This window comes from Urocitellus parryii, chromosome 3, assembly GCF_045843805.1.
Source record: "Urocitellus parryii isolate mUroPar1 chromosome 3, mUroPar1.hap1, whole genome shotgun sequence".
Lineage (NCBI taxonomy): Eukaryota > Metazoa > Chordata > Mammalia > Rodentia > Sciuridae > Urocitellus > Urocitellus parryii.
In genome coordinates, this window is record NC_135533.1 from 194484569 (window position 1) to 194509530 (window position 24962).

At 37.1% G+C, this 24962-nt stretch overlaps 1 protein-coding gene across 3 annotated transcripts in view; it reads right to left on the bottom strand.

Annotated features, from left to right (window-relative positions):
• Oxsr1 (oxidative stress responsive kinase 1) overlaps nucleotides 1–24962 on the bottom strand; it is a 97493-nt gene that overhangs the window by 50406 nt on the left and 22125 nt on the right. For 2 of the 3 annotated variants that reach the window (XM_026405793.2, XM_026405802.2), the window contains 2 exons: nucleotides 18612–18720; nucleotides 9432–9573 (listed from right to left, as the gene is read on the bottom strand). In XM_026405793.2, the coding sequence (XP_026261578.1) occupies nucleotides 9432–9573; nucleotides 18612–18720 (251 nt within the window). Of the gene's footprint in view, nucleotides 1–9431; nucleotides 9574–16331; nucleotides 16412–18611; nucleotides 18721–24962 lie in introns of those variants that run through there. The other variant, XM_026405810.2, reaches the window with a different exon arrangement.

Consider the following 24962-nt stretch of genomic DNA (forward strand, 5'->3'; position numbering starts at 1 on the left):
AAGTCTAAGTAGTAGTTCTCTACCGTGGCTGCATGTTAGAATTACCATGGGAGTTTTTAAAAGCTTCAGTGCCATGGCATTATTCCAGGCCAATTAAATGAATTTCTGGCAGTGGACCAAGCAGCGATACTTTTTAAAGCTTTCCAAATGATTTCACTGAATATGAAAGATTGAATCTCTGATTTAAAGTGTGAGAAGCTGGGCGTGGTGGTGCACAGCTGTAATCCCAGCAACTCAGGAGGCTGTGGCAGGAGGATTACAAGTTCAAGGCCAGCCTGGACACATTAGCAAATGCTGTTTTGAAGAAACTGTCTCAAAAAAAAATGAATAGGGTTGGTGATAGAGCTCATGGTAGAGCTCTCCTAGGTTCAATAGCCATGGTGGGTGGGTGGGTAGAGGTGCAGGGGTGGGGTATGAGACAGAAAATTCCCATCCCAAACAATATAGCACAACTGCATGGAAAGCAGAGACTACCATTACTAAGTCTGAGGCTCCTGCCCCAAAACATACCCTTCACTGCTAAAAACAAAGAAATCCTGAATAAATTAGGAAACAAAAATTACCAAGTAGATGAACATGAAACAAAGAGGAAGTCCTCATGGTGAGAAGAAATGAAAGAGACATTTAAGAGGCAGAACAGTAAATCTTGAGAAATAGAACCAAGACAATGCCCAAATGGGTAGGGGGCTCATTTTTAAATTTACACCTAAACATAGTACTGGGCTAATTTAAGGCTAGGTACTCTTTTAAGTGTGACCTTTAATAAAGCCAGAACACAGGGAAGATCGATCACCATGAAATATACTTAACAAAAGCAAGCTAGTTTAGCTATGTTAAAATAAAACATGATTGTCTTTAACATAAGCACATTTTTAGGAGTAAAAGGGATCATTACGTAATAACAAAAGAAAAAATTCATCAGGAAAATAACAATCCTGAATATGTATGTTCCAGTTACATACCTCCAATCACAAAGAATTGTAATTCAAAGGGATCATTAGAACTACAGGGCCCCCACTAGAAACTATCACAGCTTGCTAGATAGCTTCCAACATACAGCCTGTTACTTTTGTGTTTTTAACATTTTTAGTTGTGGTTGGACACAATACCTTTATTGTGTTTGTGTAGTTTTTTTATGTAGTGCTGGGGATCAAACGCAGTGCCTTATGTGTGGTAGGCAAGTGCTCTACCACTGAGCCACAACCCCAGCCCAGCCTGATAGTTCTGACCACCATCAAAGGATGCTATGTTAAAATAAAACATGATTAGCTGATATGAAGGACCAGTAGAGTGCCCAAGTGAGGTACATTCTCTCTCTAATACCTAATGTGTTCAACAGGGTGCTAGGTCTTCTTTTGGGTAGTTAACGGTGAAAACTGGAGTTTTCCTCAACTGCCAGATGAACTGAATATTATGAATCTTGTCCAAATAGTTCTGTGAAATTTTAAGGGATTGCAAGTGAAAGATATTAATGTCTTGGACCTTATTTAAGAAGTCTCTGGGGAAACCCAAAGACTTCTAAAGGGGGACAAAAATCTTGAAATAAGCCAAACAAAACACTTTATTGTAGGAGAGCAAAAAAGAATTACATCCAACTTCTCTTTAAGAAAACATGCATGCAAGAAGACAGAGGAAGTGAAATATTTAAAGTATTGAGAGAAAACCCCACCAACCTCCAATTTATATCTGGTGATATTACCTTTCAAAAGTAAAATACTTTCTTAGACAAGAATTAAGAAACTCTTAATTAAGGAACTCAATATCTGTGTTCCAAGAAATGTTAAAAGAAGTTCTTTCAGAGAGAAAAATGATATGCGTCAGAAACACTAACCTACAAAAAGCAAGAGAATGAAAGTTATATTTTTAGAGAGAAAATAAAGTGGATAAAATTGTTAGAAAAGGAATAAAAATTGATATTAAGTTCAGGCACAAAGAAGTTCAGTCAGCTTTACTTCGTATGACTGTAACATCTATTTTGTTCAGTGTGTCAGTTCTCGATTAGCTAATTAAGCATTACCCCTTTTAACACTTACCTAAGAGGCTGCCATTTAAAGAGTATTACTCTGACATAAAATCACAGCCAAAAATATCTTTGAAATTCCCACTCAGAATGGTCCTCAAAATTAGTTTATAAGCCACTGAAACCTTCTTTATAGACCCGTTTTGTAAGCTTAAGCAAATCCCCTAACAAGGCTTACTTGCAAAGTGAGATTAATAATAGCAACATATTATCTATGCTTGTGGCAATATGTAAATTTTCTTATTTAGAAATTAGTTTTAAGAATACAAAATATAACCATAAAAACTTTTTTCTTTAGAGATTTTATTTAGGGGGCTTCTTTATAGAAGGAAAATATATTTTTTATTTTTGCTTGTGTTTTTGTGTGTTACTAGGGATCAAATCCAGGGCCTTGTGCATGCAAGGCAAGCACTCTATCAACTGAGCTATATCCCCAGCCCCCGCCTTTTAAATTTTACTGATTCTTTTTAATTATATATTATAGAATTCATTTTTATATAATTACACAAGCCTGGAATATTTGTATTCTAATTAGAACCCCATTTTAATGGACGTACAGGATGGTGGGATTCATTATGGTGTATTCATATATGTACCTAAGAAAATTATTTCAGATTCATTCCACTGTCTTTCCTTTTCCTACCCCCCCTCTTTCCCTTCATTCCCCTTTGTCTAATCTACTGAATATCTATTCTTCCCCTGTTCTCCCTTATTATGGATTAGCTTCCACATATCAGTGAAAACATTTGACCTTTGGCTTTTGGGGACTGGTTTATTTCACTTAGCATGAGAATCTCCAGATCCATACATTTACTTGCAAAACGTATTTATTCTTAAGACAATCTCAAGACAAGAAAATACATGTAGAAGAGTGGATCTTCTAGATACAATTCAATGAGGAAATTAATAGACTCCCCCCCCCCCCCAATCAACCTTAAAGCTGAACAAATTGGACAAAACACCATTTCAGTACTCTGGAAATTAACCTGAGAAACATTTATGCTTGAAAACACTACTGCATCACAGATAAGAACAGTGTGATTCCATGGTATTCTGGTCTGGAACCAGCCCCAGCTTAGTCTGCATGGAGGTAATACCTCTAAGGTAGACGAAACTTGATGACTGGCAGCTCTTCTGTCAGAGTTGAAGCGCTCTCTTGATTACAAATGGTGGACAACACCTACACCCAGTGACACTGTGAGTAGAAATGACTTGAGTAGAAATGACTTTTTCAAGACTAGCCAACAAGAAAGGATCAAGAGTGCCTCTATAGCCTGTAATTTCAGTCCAGACTGAGATAAAAATATCCTGGCTGAAGACACACACATGCACAACAGAGACAAAGAGGCCTTTGCTAGTCAAACACTTCTGGCCAACCTTGAGAATACACACAAGAACACAGAAGACTTAAAAAGGCCTGGTTCAGGGTTGGGCACGGTGGCACACACTGTAATCCCAGCGGTTCAGGAGGCTGGGATGGGAAAATCTCAAGTTCAAAGCCAGCTCAGCAAAAGTGAGATGCTAAGCAACTCAGTAAGACCTTGTCTCTAAATAAAAAACAAAACAGGGCTGGGGATGTGGCTCAGTGGTCAAGTGCCCCTGAGTTCAATCCCCGATACAACCCCCCTACCCCCCACAATAAAATGCTTGGTTCAAACTGAAATCCAGGTAAACTGGAAAACAGAACTTTGAAAATGCTCATTTTTAAATTCATAGAAGGATTCTGATAAAGCAAAGCCTTAGTGGCTCCTGATATATAAGCATAATCACTAGTTATTCACTGGCTGAGTACTCAGAGGGACATAGGGTAACTCCTAGGAAACCAGACTTTAAAATAAAAAGAATTTAAACAATCACAAAAAAAAAAACTTAAGCAGAGAAATCACATCAATGACTACCTACCAAAGGGGAGAACAAATTTCACAGATTTGTCCCAGGCAAGTTAATGAAGGGGGGTTGAAAAAAAATTAGAATACTAGCCTTCAGAGAAAAAACAAATCAGAATCCAGAGTTTCTACAAAATTGCATCTAAAATTTCAGGTTCTCCAACAGAAAAACAAGAGATTTGCAAAGATAAATGAAAAGTGTAGCCCATATTCTGGGAAAAAAAAAAAGTGTAATCAATCAGAAATTATCTGAGTGTTCACAGATATTGATTTAGGAAAGATTTGAAATCATTTACTATAAATAAATTATGTTCAAAGAATCAAAGGAAACCACATTTAAAGAAGTAAAAAGAAGATAAAGAAGCAACAAAGGGGGCTGGAGTTGTGGCTCAGTGGTAAAGTGCTTGGCTGGCATGTGTGAGGCACTGGGTTCAATCCTCAGCACTACATAAAAACAAATAAAATAAAGGTACTGTGTCCATCTAAAACTATAAAAAATATATAAAGAAAAAGAAGCAACAAAGATTCTTAATGCTGATATAAAAACATTTTAAATAGAACCAAAAGGAGCTGGGCACGGTGGCGCACACCTGCAATCCCAGCGGCATTGGAGGCTGAGACAGGAGGATAGTGAGTTCAAAGCCAGCCTCAGTAACAGTGAGGCACTAAGGAACTCCGTGAGACCCTGTCTCTAAATAAAATACAAAATAGGGCTGGGGATGTGGCTCAGTGGTTGAGTGCGCCTGAGTTCAATCCCCAGTAACCAATAAAAAAGGCCCAAAGGAAATTCTGGAATTAAAAAGTATGATTACTGAGCCAGGTATGGTGCACATACCTATAATCCCAGCAGCTCGTGAGGCCAAGCCAGGAGGATCATGTGTTCAAAGCCAGCTTCAGCAAAATAGAAGCACTAAGCAACTCAGTGAGACCCTTGCCTCTAAACAAAATAGACCTGGGGATGTGACTCAGTGGTTAAATGCCCCTGAGTTCAATCCCCAGTATCAAAAAAAAAAAAAAAAAAGAGTATGGTTTCTGAAATGAAAAATCTACCAGCAGAGTTTAACAGCAGGTTCAAGATGGCAGAAGAATCATTAAACCTCATTAAGCCTAAAGATAGAATTATCAATCCAAGAGATAGAGAGGAAAAAGATCAGAGCCTCAATTTGCTTTTCCTTCCTTTTATTTTATATATACTTCTATTTTATATAAATATAATATCAACCAGATTGCCATTTGGACTCTGGATGTGGGTGGGCAGGGCCTGAGTAGCCCCAGGCAGGCAGCAGACTGGGTGTTCAAGGTAGAGATAGGTTCTAACCTCCCAGCTACCACAGCACTTTCCCATTGTTCAGCAGGGTCCCACAAGGTCATGGTCATGGAGACCTAGCCATACATGGTTTGCTTTTCTGGCTTCCTCCATGCTTTGTAGCCAGCCTCACTCTCCAGTTTAGAAGTTCAAGCCTGAGATAATAGTGTATACTCTACATCATCACTCCGATTCTGCTCTAGATCTATAAAAATTTAGTGGAGCAATACATATACCCTCCAATTTCCCCTTTGTTAGTCATATACAGACTAGAAAATCCAACCATAGGGCTAGGTTTGTACGTAGCTGAGCTCAGCGGTAGAGTGCTTGCCTAGCATGTCTGAGGCACTAGGTTCAATTCTCAGCACCACCTATAAATAAATTAATAAATAAAATAAAGATTCATCCACAATTTTAAAAATATTTTTTAAAAAAGAATCCAATCGGGCTGGGGTTGTGGCTCAGCGGTAGAGCATTCGCCTAGCACAGGCGAGGCCCTGGGTTTGATCCCCAACACTACATAAAAATAAATAAATAAAGATATTGTGTCCAACTATAACTAAAAAATTAATATTTTTTTAAAAAGAATCCAATCATAAAAATGAAGGCAAAGTAGACAAAGAATGCAGACATAAATGGATTACCAAAAAAATGACCAATACATCTTTGATAAAAAGAAAAACTAAAACAATTTTTCCAATGGATCTCAATTATTATTATTTTTTTTGATCTCAATTATTTTGAAAATGAATCTGATAATATAAAGTAAAGCACTTTCTTTGTAACTATTTCTGATTTTTTTCCTCTGAGACATAAACTCAGGATAATTAAGATATTTACTTGACACTAATCAGGAAATACATGGTATTTATATTTAAAATGTATTTTACTTAATGACCTTGTCCCGGAGTTCTTTTTTCCTTAAAATGGCTATCATTTCTATTGTTGTAGTTTTAATAATATGAGTAAATATAAGGTTTGTGCCAGCAGACATTTTATTACTAAACCAGCGCTTAAAAATCCTTAGGCCTTTAGCATTCATTCATATGAATTTGATAACTATTTGTTCTAATTTCTTTAGGCTCTACTTTGAGTGGAGTTCAATTTCACTGTGAAATAGTACAAATGATGATGTGAAACATAAAGATATAATTACTGTCCAACACAATGGAGCAGCTTATCCATGAAAGTAGTAATTACTATTCTTTGCTCTGAGGAAGACAGAAATGATAAGGAAATAGGGGAAAACTTCTTGGGGGAAAAAAAGGCAATATCTTTTACATAAATGTCTATTATATATTATAGAATTCTAATCCTTTCTCGGTTCCTTTGAATCCCACAAATGTATTAAACATTCAGTTAAAAGAAAAATTCCCAGAATGGGGTGGTGGCTCAGTGGTAGAGACCTTGCCTGGCATGTGTAAGGCCAGGTTGAATCTTCAGCACCACATAAAAATAAATAAATAAAATAAAGGTATTGTGTCCATCTACAACTAAAAATAATTTTTTAAAAAAACAAAAAAGAAAAATTCCCTTCAGGCATTGCCATCCACCGTCTTTATTGCTGCCATCATTCAGTTTCCCAGTTGTTTATTTAAGCCCAAATGATCTTGCCATTATTCTAAGAAACTTCAACCATCACAGAGATGATCATGCAATGCACTCCTTCTCAGTTCACTAATGCCACCTCTACAGACCTCCTCTTCCACCACCCCTTAGTCATCTCCTTCCTCAGTTTTTTATCTTGTTTTCATCAAAATGCAGTCATGTACAAAATTACTACTCTCTAACCATAACCTCCTATTTTTCTAGGAAACCATTCAATCACTCCACTATGACTATTCTTTGACTTCAATGATGTGTATGTATGGAAGTAAGTACATCTCCAATCAACCAACCCATCTTGACTTTCCATCAGCCCATCCTATTTTCCAGATTTTAATCATAATCGGACAACCTCATTCCCTCTTGCCCCTATATTCTACAAGTTGACCAAGACCCAAACAGCATATCCTTTAGCCAAACTAATAAGACAAAAACTGAAAAAAAGGCCATTCTGAACACATAAAAAAATTCAGAATAATCAAAGTAGCAGTGAAATCCCAAAGAAAAACAGGCAAAAGTCAGAAGCAAACATTTCACAAGAGGAAATACCAATTATTCCATACAAATTGATATTTAAATTCACTAATAATCCAGAATATTAAAGTTAATACCATTCTTCCTTCATCAAAATTAGCAAACTGAAATTTTAATGGGCAAGGCTAGAACAGGTCCAATGAATTCTACCGTTTACATAACCTGCTAACAGGGGCATAAATCTGTACATTTCTGAAAAGATGTGGCAATTTTTTTTTTATAAAATGTTTTCCCTTTGACTCCTTGACTCTTTATAGAAAGTTAGATTTTAAAAAAATAAAAACCACAGAGGAAGATGTTTATTACAATGTTGATAACAATATAAATAGAAAATATTCAGAGAATGGGCCCATATAACATGTAAAAACCTGTCATATTACACTCAGAATCTTAACTCAGGAATGAAATAGATTAAAATGGTGCCATCCCAAATCTAGGGATTTATTCCAACCCCCTCAAAAATTATATAAATTTTACACAACAGAATATTACTCAACATTAAAAGAGAATAAAATTATGGCATTTGCAGGTAAATGGATGGAGTTGGAGAATGTCATACTAAGGGAAGTAAACCAATCCCAAAAAACCAAAGGCTTAATGTTTTCTCTGGTAAGTGGATGCCGATACATAATGCGGGGAGGGGCATGGGATGAATGGAGGAATTCTGGATTGGGCAGAGGGGTAGGGAGGAAGCATGAGGATAGAAACCATGGTGGAATGAGATGGGACATCATTACCCTAGTCACATGTATGACTACACTAATGGTGTGACTCTACTTCGTGTATAACCAGAAAAATGAAAAACTGTGCTCCATTTATGTACAATGAACTGTAGTGCATTCTGTTGTCATGTGTAATTAATTCAGGTAAATAAAAAAAATTTTAATTATATAAATTTACTTTCCCCTGCTCCTTCTCTTTAAATACAACTAAAATTCCCAGACATAATTCAACAATCACAAAAGAACTCTGAAAAGTGAAAAGAGAAGAGCAGAGTGTTTAAGGGCCTTAGGACATGAAAAGCAACAGGTCATTAAGTTTCCTAAGCTTTCTTTTAATCTTCTACATCCTAGACTGGGCACTTGAGGACCCTGAAACTAAGAACTACAAGCATAAGTCAAAAAAAGGCTCAAGCATGCTTTCTCTGATCAGAGAAGCAGTGAAGGGGCAGCCTGGCAAAGTACTAACAGGAGGCCTCACCCTGGACTCCACAGTTGTAAGAGAGCCCACTATTCCAGAACCAGAGTCACCAATGAAGACCAACTCAGAAAACTTTACATCCTGCCCTATCCCAAGGGCAGCAGGTAGGCCCATACCACCATCAGTAGCACAGCTGGCATCTCACAGCCCTCCAATTCAAGAGCAGAGGTCAAACCAGGCCTAGTATCTACCAGCCTTTTGTCAAATAGCAAAGGACAACAGTAGGCCCAGAGTGTCCAAACACTCCAAAGAGCACCAAAAAGTGGCCTAAGGAAAAAGACTTCCAATTCCCATAGGATTGAATGAGAACTCCACCTGCACAATATGGTAATCCACATAATGGGCCTGGGAAAGTGCTCAAAGACTCCTGTACCCAGAATCTATCACTATTCACTTAGCTATCACTATTCATTTAGCAGTATCAGAACCAGGTTATGTTATCTATTTGAAAAGAAAGGGAAAAAAAGTTTTAATAAAAACAGTGCTATTTTACAAAGAACTTTTCATAATTTGGGAAAATACTGGAAATAGAAAACAAAACAAATAACAGACAAAATTATATACACATCATTATCTTAGATACTTTTAAAGCACATGAAAGAAAATGGAAAACAATGTTCCAAATGTTATTAGTAACTGCCTCTCAGTAAAAAATTGCTAATTTTATGTTTTCTGATTTTATTGAAGTACTTATAACTTTTTTAATACTCACCAGATGTATAATTAAAGGTCTAACCACAATGTACTGAAACTATTGATACAAAGTGCCTTGACAACAACTAGAGCTATGAGTAATTCTGTAGAAGAATGAGACTGGCCTCAATAACATGATTCAGCACTGCTATCTATACAAAAGATTGAAGTATCATCTTTTATATACCTGTGAATCTGCCCATTTTTATGCAGGTATTCCAACCCTTCTAATACTTCTCGAAGGATCGTAGCAATGGTAGGTTCATCCAGGACTCCACTTTTGTGTTCCCCCTTTGCCACAATGTGCTTAATAATATCCAAAACAGAACCTGAAAACAGAAAACACAGTTCATGAAAAATTTTTAACTTGTTCAGTATAATTCAGATCCATTCTGGAATCAAAACACATTTAAACCTTTTCATAAAATTAATTATGTAAGAAAGGAAAAAAGAGTGAACATTAGGAAACAGACATTTAAAAGTAATCATTTATTCCCAATTCCAATCTAAAACACAAAGTAAATTGCTATCATCCAAACAGTATGTTAGACCAGCATCTCCTTTAGACCTCTAATGAGAATTTGGAAGAAGTAGGGAAAGAATTTTAACCACATCTGTATACTTCCTAAGTGAACCATGCCCATCAGTACTATTCAAATCTAAGATATCACAAACTAATACAGACCTCCAATACCAGATTAGAGTAAGCAGTGTTGTATGACTAAAGATATTGATCTCCAACACTGTAAGAAACAGAGACAGAGAGAAAAAGGAGAGAGAAAAACACAACTGAAATAGAGTTAAAACAGGGAAGTTAGAAAATGAGGATCAGATTTGTATACAAAGTAACTTAAACACTTAAGTTTTCTGGTTAATAAATTATAGAAATAAAATAGGTAAAGACAAACATGAATAACAATGGAAGTTCTCTTTAAATAATACCCCAGATGTCTTATCAATCCTATTCTTCCCAGGATAGGAAATAATGTTTCTATTAAAGAACGAGAAGAGAGAGAGGAAAAAACAGTAATTAAAATCACAGAATGTTGACTACAAAAACTGATAATAATAATTATTTTTAAAAAGGCATGCCAGAGATTTGGTTCCTAAGGTGTCTGGAATATACTGACCTATAAAGATCATAGAACTAAAACAAAACAATCCTCACTATTAGAAACTATGTCAAGAAGTCTGAAACAGAAGATAGACTATACTAGAAAGATTCAATATCCATTTTTTGGTACAAAACCTCAATGATCAAGACTAAAAATCACTTACTCAACCCTGCTGAAAACATACCCTATTGGATGGTTTTATTTCATTCACTTAAAAAGAAAACAATACTAATTCCAAATACATGGAAAGAAATGGTCTAGGTAAGATCCTCAAAAACACAAAGGATTTGGGGCTGGGGGTATAACTCAGTGGTAGGTAGCACACCCTGAGCGCAATTCCCAGAACTCATGAAGGACTGAATTTAAATTCACTCTAGCTCCCACTTAAAATACAATAACTTGATAAAGTTTATTTTTAAAAGGAGGGGGCATAAATCCAGGATGAACGAAGAGAACAGGAAAGAGATTTTTTAATAAGGTTGTGTGGCAGGAGGGGGGGAAATGGCAACAATATTATAGAAGAAAGCAGAAATATAAAAAGTAACTGACTAAACAAAGTGAAAAAATTTTACTTTCAATGCCTGCAGAGGAGGTATACATTTAAGAAAAAGTGATCCTTCTGCAGTTCTGGCTCCAAAAAGGCCAGAACTATACACAAATACCACATAAGAAGTGAGAGGGCAGTGAAGGAGAGGACTGAAAACGAGAAAACTATTTTTATCTTTGGTTTTCTTCACAGTACTGGGTATCAAACCCAAAGCCTCAAATGTGCTAGGCAAGCACTATACCACTGAGCTATATCCTGAGTCCTAAAACTGGTTGAAAATTCAGATGAAAAAGAGTAAGGTTCTTGTATCTTTCCTCCCCTATGAAAGCCTCAGTTAGTTTATTTTCTCAAGATGATGAACCACAGAGGCTCCACATTCTAGACAGTGTTTCCCTTTCTTGTTTTATTGGTACCAGGGATTGAACTCAGAGGCACTTTACCACTGAGCCATATCCCCAGTCCTTTTTACTGTTCTTTTGAGACAGGGTCTCACTAAGTTACTTAGAGCCTCCCTAAATTGCTAAAGCTGACCTTGAACTTGCAATCCCTCCTGCCTCAGTCCCCTGAGTCACTGAGATTACAGATGTGCACTGTTGCACCAGCTCAGACAGCACTTCCTAGCATATTATCAAACTAGTTCTTTCCCCTCTTATTGCTGAGATTCACATGTTTGTGATATGGAAGCAGGGAGGCCTAAGGGAGAAACTTGGTTCAGTTTAGTTTTATCAATCACACATTGATCCCTAAAGCAAAATGATTACACCAATGGGCCATGTTTCATTCTTCTGAGACTTTCAACCCACATAAAAGTAGTATTTACTGCTTAGCAAGAAGACACAAAAGGCAGGATGATCCCACAAAGTAGGAGAAGGGTTTACAGCCACAGCAGCTCTTCAGGAAGATGTCCTGGGAGTTTTTATGTTTTCTACTGGCATCATAAAACTGGCACACTACCTTGTTAGCTGCAAGGAAGAGCATCTTAGACTTTCCAGTTCCTGACAACTACCACTTCCTGGGTTCCTGGCCCAGCATGTAGCAGAAGGCTATCTGCTGTTCCTTGGTGTTTCAGCAGCAATGATCCCAGGATGCCAGAGCTGAAATCCCTTCTGTGGCTACTAGGCTAGTATGTGGCACCTGTGTAGTACGACATGGATACTGAAAATGAGAAGTAAGGCCTAACCTGACCATGTTGACACTAGTGAGAAGTGAAGCAGAATTTGTATCTTAATTGAGCAGATTTGAAGCCTCACGTACTTCTGAAAGGAATCAGCAGTATCTTGTTCTTGGCCTGGGCCAAGAACATATATTTAAGAGAATTTTCTGGGTCCAGGTTTGGGCCCCATTTTCTTCTGCCTCCAGAATAAGCCTGGCTGAAGGGCCTCAGGCCCTTCTAGCATCTCCCAAATGAAAAATGAGATATTCAGGGGCTGGGGTTGTGGCTCAGAGGTAGAACACTCGCCTAGCATGCATGAGGCTCTGGGTTCGATCCTCAGCACTACATAAAAGTAAAATAAAGATATCGTGTCCACCTATAACTAAAAAATAAATATTTGTTTAAAAAATGAGATATTCAATAAACATTGTTTTAAATGTGTAAAAAAATTATTAGTTCTATATTTTGGAAGAGTGTGAAGGAAGAGCTCCTTTTCAAAATTTTAAATTTTCACATTAATTTCACATCATCCAACAATCAAAATTAAGAGTAATGCACATCCCAGTGTAAGTCCAAATCAGGCATCTGAACAAGGAATAGACAAAACTCTCCCTTCCTTGGTATAACTATTTCTTTTCCATTTTAGTCTCCTTCCAACAATAATTTTTATAAGTGGCAAATCTTCATCCTTAATTGACAGGTATTATTTCTAGAGTCCCCCCAACCCTTCTTATCTGTTTGATTTTCCTGGCATCACAAGATGCTACAAAGCACCAAACTCAATGATGGTGCTTGCAATACTTGCTCCTCAAATATCAAAATCATATAATTTAAATGTTAACTAAGAGAAAGTTGAAGGTAAAGCATGCTAAAGCAAAAGGAAACTACAGATTATCACTGGTGACTTTATTAATATCTTTTTTTTAAAAAAAAGTAGAAACAACTGGGAAAGTTATAATAGTGTAGACAATATTGTGTTCTCAAGCATAATCTGGAAAAACAAATACTCTGCTAGGATAATCAGATCTTGAACTCTAACATATGAAGGAATTACTTGGCAAGTAAGTAAAAGATGCAGACCCTAAAGACAGTCATTCAAGTTATCTGAGCCCAAGAAGTGCTTTTTCAGACATTTTAACAACCTATGCTACTTTGATAAAAGCTGTCCACCACTAAAATTTAAGCATTTTTCAAAATAAAGGCAAATAAATCACATGGAAAACTAAGGGGATTTAGTAAAAATTCTATAACATAAAGCAAAAAGTTAAAACACAGATCTATCCCCCCGCCTCCAAAATTATATTCTATGTCTTCACAGCCTGTGGCACAGAACATTTAAAAAACAATGCGATGCTAGGTGTGGTGGCACACACTTGTGATCTCAGTGACTAGATAGGCTAGATCCTGTCTCAAAAAATAAAAAGGGTTAGGGATGTGGATGAGTGGTAAAGGGCCCCTAGGTTCAATTCCCAACACTCTACCCCCCCACCTCCACCCAAAAAAAACTGCAAAAGCTTTAACTGTCCCAAAAAATCATTAAGATAAAATAATATTGACAAAGTAGTGAAGTACTGGCTGGCTTAAGATTCCTATTAAACTGACAATTACAACTCAAATTAATTACTCAGTCAACACATTAATTTCCTCATTTACTTTTATGAAAAGGCACTCTGCCAGGCAAACAGGCACAAGTCTGTAATCCCAGCTGCCTGGGAGTCTGAGGGAAGAGGACTGCAAATTTTAAGGGCAGCCTGGGAAACTTAGCAAGACCTTGTCTCAAAATTCAAAAAACTAAAATGGCTGGGAAGGAGTACCCCAGTTTCATTACCTAATAAAGGGAAGTTTGTTTTAAAAAAAAAAAAAAAAAGACATTCTTCAAATACAAAATTAACTCATTTGGACTGAGGCTGTAGCTCAGGGGCAGAGTGCTTGCCCAGCATGTGTGAGGCAGTGGGTTCCATCCTTAGCACCATGTAAAAATAAACAAATAAAGGCATTCTTTCCATCTACACCTACAAAAAAAATTTTTTTTAAAATCAACTCATTTGATTTAGTTAAAAGTGTCTCTACTATGAAGTTTTAATCAATCTTTAGGCTGGGTTTCAAAGGGGCCAAAATTGGCTTGGTTAATTATTCCATTTCAGGCCCCTAGAAGGTGCAAAAGTTTAAAACCTTCCACTGTTGACTGAACCTTCAAAACTAATCTATAAATATCTGGTACCGGACCTGGGTTCTGTGTAGATCAAGGAAGTACTCACACTTTTTATCTCTTCGAAAATGACAAAGTTGGTGGGATTCCTAAATAACAAAATACCTCACTCTCTAGGGCAGTTCATTTAAATTAGATTTCTTCATCTCTACATACTACAGATACTTCTTTCTCTTCTTCTCATAAGTTTTCTTAATTATCTGGGTTTCTAAAAAAAATCTCACATGACAGTTTGGTACTTATAAATTGTATGAACAGCTATTCAAACAAAACATGCTTCTAATTTCTAAAGATTCATTAGAGTACTAACAAATCCCAACATTCAACATCAGGGTTTTAACTAGCAAAATATAAGAATATTACTGTTATAAGAAAGCATTATGAAATAATTGCAGTACTGACATTTAATGAAACTTTTTGTTTTGTTTTTGTGCTATTGTGGATTGAATCCAGGGGTATTCTACCACTGAAGCTACATTGCCCTTTTATATTTCATTTTGAGGGTTGACTAAGTTGCCAAGTTTGGACTCAAACTTATGAATCTCCTGCCTCATCCTCCCAAGTAACTAAGATTACAGGCAATGTGCCACCACATCCAGCTAACTTATTTAACCATGATGTTCACCCAGTTGATGATTTAAGAGTGTCAGTTACTATTTATTTTATGATTTAGTTTATTAAATTCTACATTAGTACAATGTTGCTAAATCAAAAATATACTTTTGTTTTAAATACTGTGGCTAAAGAAGCTGATATAAAAGAAGATATTATATTCATATTTGCATATTTTTTAAATTATTCAAAGAGATTGTCATAGCCTCCCCCAAAGGTCTTCCCAAATCTTCCTGTGGCTGTGGCACCCAGATACCCAGATTCTTGAGACACTCCACACTCCTCTATCTTTATTCCATCCCTCCTTTGTAGAGTGTCCTCTATCTGGATCGCTTCTCTCATCCTTCCCCTTATACTACCTCCATCCCTCATTTCACCTGGCTAATTATTGCTTATTCTTCTAAGTCTCAGCTGGATGTCACCTCTTAAGGGAAATCTGTTAATCCTAGTGCATCCATTACCCCTCAATAAGGTTAGGCTCTCCTGTAACGTATTCCCATGGCACTTGGTACTTCTTCATGGCACTCTACACACTTGTAATTACATGGAGAGCAAGGAACTATCTATTGTATTTACCAAAGTAGTGGTGTTCAATAAGTATTGATGAATAGTGTTTTTTTTAATTGGTTTTATTTTTTAAATACATGACAGCGGAAATGAATAGTGTATTAGCTGCACTATAAACCCTCATGTAATTTCCTCTACTTAAAAAAATTTTAAGATGTACTTGGTTCTAGCTTTTTGTTTCCCTAAATACTGCTTAATGTATCTCTTCTGTTTAAATGTTTATTCACTTAATACTAACAAAAGATTTCATTTTCCAAAAAAATGCAAAAATTTTAATATTTAAGAAGTTTAGATGTAAAGATTACGTTGGTTCTTAAACATGTAAATATTATGAGTTCTGACTGGAACATGATTGAAAATTATCCTTCAGGAAATTTCTGACTATAAGGATGGAAAAACTAGACACTACCCAAGGAAATGAAAGACCAGAAGGGACAAGGAGCTATTTTTAAAAGGCATTTCACCCATCTACATGTCCACCCCTTCTGTGATCAGAACATATACTCATTAACAAAAGAATAGGAATCTTTTTTTTTTTTTAGTTATAGTTGGCCATAATACCTTTATTTTACTTATTTATTTTTATGTGGTGCTGAGGATCAAACCCAGGGCCCCCGCACGTGCAAGACGAGCGCTCTACCGCTGAGCCACAACCCCAGCCTGGAATAGGGATCTTTAAAAAAAAGAAGAAGAAGAAGAAGAGTCTTTCTGCTTAGAAGTAGCAGAAAAGATGGGCTAGCATACAGAAGACAGAATTATGTATACAATTTATTCCTATATCAGAGAATTTTTCTGCAAAACATTAAAAACTCTGTATTATACATTTTTCTAAATTACAAATAAATTATACCATAGGTGATCAATAAGGAAAGATACAGTATTACCTAATGTTCCCATATCTGTCCATACAGAAAGAACCATGCTTGACCACCATCTTGAAAGGTGGTTGGTGTTAGCAAGGCTTCCAACCATCATATGAACAGGGCCTTTAACAAAGCAATCCAGTTTCTCCAGTGTGTCACTAATGGGATTGAAACAAAAAGGTGATTCTGGCTACACTGAAAAGCATCAAAATATAGCAAGGGAACATTACTACTTAGGAATAAAAATTTCTTGTGCAACTCTTACATGTCAGCACAATAGTAGATGCTTTACATTTATCATCTTATTTACTCCTCACCAATATACTGAAATGCAGGAAGGTATCCTCATTTAACAGCCATGTTTACAAAAATCAAAAAAGGTTTAAAAGGTTGAAACAGTTTTCCCAATGACATACAATTGCTAAGCTGGAAAGGCGGAACTTATTCTAAAGCCTATCTTTTTAACCTTTGGAGCTTCTCTGGAGAAGTACAATGTTCAGTGAGGGACAGTATTAAAATTACAAACTAAACAAATATGGATTTTTTTTCTGTAACTCTGCATTCTAAAATGAAAAATCATATTCCCTCACAAAATACATAGGCACACAAAACCAACAGGCAGAAATGAGAAGCCTGGAGTGGCTCCAGGTCAGCATTCCTGAGTCCTACCAATGTTGCCACATAACTCAAATCCAGGCCTGGCAAAAAGACTAATTTATCATGTGGCATGGACCTTCAGGTAACAATAACAAAATTTTCAATCTATTCATGCCCAAGTCCTTTCTTTGCAATTAGCAATATTTATATTTTATTGTAAGGATAAAGTAGAAATAATAGCATGTGTGTGTTGTATGTATGTGTCTGTCTGCAGGATACAGCGCACATGTAATTATGTTAATATTGTGGACCAAGATCTTTTTGTAAGAGGAAAGAGATTCGAGCATAGTATTACAGAAGTTTTGTAAGTCTACAATATTAAACTTTGAATTAGAAATATGAATGTCAAATTATTATTTATAATGTATATTATATTTCCAAATTTTAGGAGCACCAACAAGGCAGGAGCAATGAGCATACCAAGTACCTAAGTTATGCTTTCTAAATATCATTCCCTAGAAAAAAATAACAGAGCTGCTTAGAGTATTAAATGATTCTGGGTCTGGAAAAAAAAATATGTCAACCTAAGAAACGTTCAATCAAAAAGAAAGGATGTAATCAAAGATCAGTGGGCTCATGTCAAAAGAATACAAGAGGGATCTTAAAGGATTTTCACTAACAAAATCTGGACAACCAAAGCAGCAAAGAGAACCAAGTACAACTGACTGATACACTGCCAACATACAAAAAAACTTGAGTCAATGATATGCAAAAAAGTGAAGGCCCAACACAACTAGAAAAAAGAAGGAGGAAAAAAAACCCTCTCATTTGCTACTGTTGGAGGTAATTTTTAAGCAACTTTTTACTCTGAAAATTGGTTTATAAAACCTGCCTTTTTCAGTTAAACTACAGTACAGATTAAGTACAGGGCATCAGTTGGTAAGGCAAAGTTCCTCTTCACAAAAGAATGACAATTTATAAATGCGAAAGAAATGATACAATAAGAGAAATCACATTTTAAAATCCTTGATGAACTAACTGATGCAAACAAGGATTATTAATGGATGGTAAAGTCATTTTAAAAGACATGGGGGCTAGATATTCACACAGTGCCAGAGTATCATTTCAGAGATTACTTGCTGGATACAAAGGGAAAAAAAAGTTAACTTTCCCATGGAGAGGTCTGGCTATCATAATCTTAAGCAAACAAAATTAAAATCACTATTAAAGATACAACCAGACAGCAAACACTTTCTGACCTGATGTAATACGAAGTGTCCAGCATCACCTACAAAGTATTCTGCCCCAAAATATTTAACTTGAATTTAATAAAGTATTTACAGCTAATTTTCAAAAAATAGAGAAATCTAGATCAAATTAAACATCAACAAGAAGAAAAATCAAATAAATCCAGAATGTGAAACCTTCCACAAAATAACTGAATCAAGACTCTTCAATAAGCTTATGGCATGGAAGGCAGGAAGGGGAAGGGAATCATCCTAAATTAAGAAAGATTTAAGAGGCATAACAACCCAATGCAATGTGTGAAATCTGTCTCAGCTTATACACTAGCCTCTTTAACAGATAATACATTTTTGGTATCTCCCCAAATACAAATGTCCATGAAATCAAATCAGGATAAAAAGAAGGAAATTTTAAACTTTTCAACCTGTGGAACAGAACATTTTACTGCACACCACTCACCTCCACTTAGCAGCTTCATGACTAGCCACAGCTCATCTTTTACCACAAAAGATGTGTAGTAAGACACAATATTAGGATGATGGCACTGACTCATAGCTTGAATTTCTTTCTACAAACAGAAAACATGATAATTCATTATATGCAAGCTTAACACATACATTGCAAGTTAGCAAATACAGACAGGGATCCCAATACTGTCACAACGTTTTAGAAACTCCACAGCCCTGATCTCTTCAAGAATAATTAAGCCAAAAAGCCACTTGCCTTCCCACAATCCATTCCCAACCTACCCCTTTAACTCACTTCAGTAGTCATCTTTGAAACTTGAAACACACACTATATACCACACCCTGTTACAATACCACAAGAGTCCTCCACTGGGACACACATTTTTATTTCAAGGTGTCCTGAAAGAACCATCTTGGGAAATATGGTTTAACAGCCACAGAAAGTAATTACTAATAAACAGAGAATAGGGGTTTTTGTTTATGTGGGATACTTTTTTTAAAAAAATATTGTTTTACTCCCATTTTTGGAAATAATTAACAATTCTCACCCTAAAGAAAAACATACTGAAACAGGACAAGGTTATATACTAAAACAGAGTAGAAACCTGAACCAGATATCTAAGCTTACTCTACCATAGATTATGAGTTTAAATTAGATTTGGTATGATAAAATGCCTTAGAAAGCCCTGGGTATGATCAGGGCCCTGTTTAACACCCTGGTTTCATTCCTAACTACTCTGACCCAGTCCTATGATCCAGCCACAGAAAACTTGAAATTTGCCATGCTTCTTCTAACCCTGGACATTTTGCTTCTTCCTTCTGATCTCACTCTAGATAAAATTTCCTCCCAAGTCTGTTAGGTTCCCTGTCTCTTATCTTCCAAGTACCATGTCTTTCATTCCATCACTCATATAATGTACTGGATAGTACACTGTATGCTTATTCATCTCTCACTCCTAGATTAAGAGCCACATGAAGGCAAGTACTTAACAGTTGATTCCCAACCCCTGTGGAATTGATCATACCATACTATAACTGCCTATTTATTTTCTGCATCCCCTGCAAAACTGTAAGTTCAGTGAAAACTAAGACTATTCTTAGAACTCATCATTGCACCCAGCACACAGAACACCTTCAATAAATATTTGCTGAGTAAATGAAATCCAACAGCACTTTATGTAGCTTTTCATTTACTCATACCCTTGCACAAGGTCCTTGATATCTGTTCAATAAGATACACAGTGTGTGAATTGCTCATAATTTCTGATTCATAAGAGGTGCTCACACAAAAGCCAGTTTTCTTTTTTCTCAACTTCTACTTGAATATAAATTCACTTATGTCAAGGACCTTGTCATATATATTTTGTAAACCCCAAATTCACCTGCATGGTCTTCTGCACTAAAAGCTAAGTAAATATGAAAGAAAAGGAAGAAGGAACTGAAGTAAGCACTTGTCTACTGACATACAGAGTTGAAGAGATAAGATATGTACATAAAAGAGCTAACTGACAGGACAGCACATATGTGCTAAGTGAGTAATAAATATATTAAATGTTACAAGAATCATAGGAAAGAATAGTTAAGGCAGGCAAATGTGACCAAAGAATTCTTTACAAAGGAGGTGGGAACCAGGTTTAGATCTATAGGATGTGAAAAAAAGGATAACAGTATAAGGTGCAAGGTAACGTGATTTTTAAATAAGGTGAAATATGTCAGATACATTTAAGACACAATAAATAAATCTGCCTACGGTAAACAATTCATGCTTTCTACAGATATTTTTTATGTGCCTACAATACCAACTGTGTGCCAGGTACCTTGCTAGTTATACTGTTACAACAAGAATAATAAATATAATTTTGAGAGAAAAGTACTAGATATTATATAAATTCAGTGAAGAAACATATTGAGAAAACATAGGAGTCATAATCAGTGAAGTCTTTTAAGTTTTACTGCACTGACACTGAAATAGGAAAGATAAGTAGGTTTTTGATTTTAAGGTTTTGATAGTTTAACTACCTACAACCAGAACATAAATGACCTTGTAAGTATGTCAAAAAAGTTAGTCTTCATCTTAACAGCTATAGGAAGGCATAAAAAGTTTAACCATATATATTTTTTTCATAAATCACTCTTGCTACAACATAGGAAGTAAATGAAGCCAAGACTAGAGGCAAAGACTTTTCAAGCTATTGCCACCATCTGTGAGAGATGATGGAAGAATGATAAATTTCTCAATTCTGTTAATTGCACTACAGTTATGTTAACATTGGAGGAAGTTGGATGAAAAGCACGTTGGAACTCTTTGTACTACTTCTACAACTTTTCTGTTAAAAGTTTTCTCAAAATAAAAGGTTTAAGGGCTGGGGCTGGGGCTCAGTGGCAGAGAGCTTGCTTGCCCGTGTGAGGCACTGGGTCCAATCCTCAGCACCTCATAAAAATAAACAAATAAAATAAAGGCATGCTGTCCATCTACAACTACAAAAAATAAATAAATAAAGGGTTTAAAAATTTAAGTGGCTAGGGTGCAGCCCAGTGGTAGAGCGTTTATCTAACACACATAAGCCGCATTCTATCCCTTGCACTGTTTTAAAAAAAAAAAAAAAGAGGAGGGGTTGGGGTGGTGGCTCAGTGGTAGAGCGCTTGCCTAGCATGTGTGAGGCACTGGGTTCAATTCTCAGCACTGAATATTTATAAATAAAATAAAGGTCCATTGACAACTAAAAAATATTTTAAAAAAGAAGAAGAAGAAGAGTCAAGAGGTAGTAATAAAGAGATACAAGAGGTCTTAGTGACTTAGTAACAGAGAGGGGTAAAGGGAAAAAGAATTACACAGGAGGGTGACAATAGTGCAAAGACTTGGGATCAAACTATGGAAGGTCTTAAACGTAAAGCTAAGGATTTTGAGCTTTAACTTGAAAAGGGCTTACTACAAAGGGTTTTCCAATAGGAAACTATAAAAAAACCCACAAAATTCAAACATGAAAAGGGACTTAAATATTTCTTTTTTTCCCCTCTATTCCTTTAAACCCTAACTTGTTGGGAGCCGGCGACCGCACCCTGAAAATGGCGCTGGCTTCCTGCTTCTGATGACTTAGCGGTTAGAGTTGTTAGAAGTAAACAACTCCTTGTAAGGCTGTGGGCTGGGTTCTGGCCTGCTTCCGCTGCGCTGTACCTACTAGACTCCTCCATGTGGTGCTAGTTCATTGGCGAGGCTGGGTACTTAAGCTACGGCAGACCGACCGCTCGCTCTCTTGTTCCTGTTTTCTCGTCATGATTCAAAGGTCCTGAGTAAACTGCTGAAAGAAGAATCCTGTGTGTTTCCCTTACTGGCGAGGGGTCACGACAGTTGGTGGCTCCAGCGTGGAAGAATATTCCTCGAACCCAGGATCCAGAACTTTCAGCAGTCAGGGTGGTGCACCGGACCGAACGGAACCGTTGTGGGTGCCAGAGCGCCTCGTGCGGAAAGTTCTTCAGGCCCCGTCAGGAAGGAAGAATGAAGATGAACAAGATGAGGTGCTTGATGCTTCTCCTGATGGTGATCGGACATGAGGTCGTCTGGACTGCAGAACGACTTCTCTGGGCGGTGGTGGAGACGTGGCCATGTCCATTGCCCGTTACTTCTCAGGCTGGTGTACTTCCATTTTTCTTCACTATTGATGGCTCTGCCACCATGGATTGGTCGACCTTGCCTATGGATACTGTAGCAGCTATTGATAACTTTTCTATTGTTTCGTTGTTTGACACATTGTGTTTCTCTGTACATGTTGATTACTCTGATTTCATACCTTGTATTATGTGAACCAATCAGTCTTCGGGCTGGTTTGATAGTGATGGTTACCGGGACTCAAATGGTAATGCTACTGTAATCAAGGGTGTTTTTCCTGCTAAGGTATTGAGAGCCAATACTTCTATTCCTCAACAACCAGCATTGTTGCCCCGTAGTACTTATACAATGCTGGAATGCTTCTTTGGAGGACTCTGTTGTGGTAGTACGTGTGCCCTCCTACTAATCTGCCTGTATTATTGCAAAGAAACAAAAGAGACTTTGGTATAACTGCAGCCATTGTGGCAGCCGTTGCAGCTTCTGCTGTTGCGGCGGCCACTGCTGTGCTTACTGCTGATGCTGTGAACAAGCTTGCGGGTACTGCTGCAACAGCCATGGAGACTCAGACTATGATGAATCAACATCTACATCGTGGCATTGTGCTTCTAAACCAGCGGGTAGATCTACTACAAGACCAAGTGGACATTTTGAGTCAAGTACTCACTCATGGGTGTTTATTGCCCATGGATGGACTACAAGAAATTGTTAGAGTAAATAAGACGCGAGTCCATATTGTTCCCGTGAAAGATGTAATATCATGGTTGTTTAAGTCTTTTAGTTTCTTGAAGCAATGGGCAGGCATTGGGTGCGCTGGCTGTGGTCCTGGTACTTGCCATTGGATTGTGCCTGTGGTGTCTGGTTCGTATGCGCAAGCGGCAGCGGGTGCAGAATCTTATGCTCATACAAGCCTTTGCCGCTTTAGAGGCAGGACAGTCCCCTCAAGCATGGCTCACCATGCTCAAGTGATCGACACAGCACAGGGTGCGAGGCAAGGCACTGCACTTGGGAGCTCTAGGTTTGAGTCCCAAGAAAAGCATGTCCTATTGCATGTGGGTTTGATGTCGACGCCCCACCTCCATGAAAAAGGCATCGGTCGGAATGGTGATTCGCCTGGGGAGGGCCCCCTCAGGAGTGTGCCATTATTTACGGCCACTTTTGCACAATGGAGATAGGACCTCTACTTTTACCTGTTGCTTGTAAAACAGAAAGGGGGAACTCTTGGGAGCCGGCGACCGCACCCTGAAAATGGCGCTGGCTTCCTGCTTCTGATGACTTAGCGGTTAGAGTTGTTAGAAGTAAATAACTCCTTGTAAGGCTGTGGGCTGGGCTTTGGCCTGCTTCCGCTGCGCTGTACTTACTAGACTCCTCCACGTGGTGCTAGTTCATTGGCGAGGCTGGGTACTTAAGCTAGGGCAGACTGACCGCTCACTCTCTTGTTCCTGTTTTCTCATCATAATTCAAAGGTCCTGAGTAAACTGCTGAAAGAAGAATCCTGTGTCGTGTTTCCCTTACTGTCAAGGGGTCGCAACACTAACTCCCACTAAAATTATTTTTTTCCTCTTCCTTTCAAAAGGAAAAATAAATGTTTTCCAGAAGTGGTATATTCATTCTGACTCAAAGATCCCAGCAGTTTCCTCAACAACCAATAGTAGGGGTAAATTCTACCCCTACTAATGAAACTGCTTTCTTAAAAGTCCTTTATTAATCTGTTATGTAAGGCTTTCTATTAAGACTACTTAGTTCTCCACCTAAGCTTTCTTCTTCCTTTAATAGTGACTTTATATTCCTTTGTGAAACTCACTCATCTTGATTTCTAGCATTTACACTCCAGTTTTCTAATTACTCAAAAGTAGGCAGTTTTCCTCCATTTCACACAATTCAGTCAGTCCCCCAAGTAATGTTACTGTATTCATTTATTCATATAGAATAAATAAAGCCTCTGCCCTCATGGACAGTTTATTTGGGACTATAAACAAATTTTGCATCTAAGAAACCTGTGTCTTCCTTTCCTTTACAATTGTTACAACCTGAAATGAAGAGTCTCAATACCTCTCAGTACACCTCAAATTATGAGTTGTAACCTATTTATGGGTCACAAAATCAATTAAGAAAGTTGCATTTAAAAATATAATAATAGAAAATGAGAGTATGTTCCACACAATCAAGAATTATTCCATGAGAATGTTGTTTCAGTTACATTAACATTATATCTAATAGAAATGGACAGATACACATATATATGTATTTCTACAAAGAAAATATGATTCATTATAAAATTAGAGTATTAGCTGATTCCAGCATTCCATATATTCCTGAAATTTCTTCAAGTCCAGTGGAATTTTCTTGCTTATTTCCCCAACTCCCCCAAAAGCCAATTATTTTTAACTTGTTCTATTAAAAGTCACTTTTGCTCTTTTTCATATTTGCTAATAAGTACATATGTACTATACTTGCCATTTAAGACTTTATTAAAATATTTGGATAACCAGCATGGTGGCACATGCCTGTAATCCCAGCAGCTCAGGAGGCTGAGGCACGAGCCTCACCAGTTCAAGCCAGCCTCAACAGCTTAGTAAGGCCCTAAGCAATTTAGCAAGACCCTATCTCAAAATAAAAAATAAAGAGGTCTGGGGACGTGGTCTAGTGGTTAAGCACTTCTGGGTTCAATCCCTGGTGCCAAAATATATACTTCTGGATAAAATTTAGAGATCTCTAACCAATTTTATTTCTTTTGAT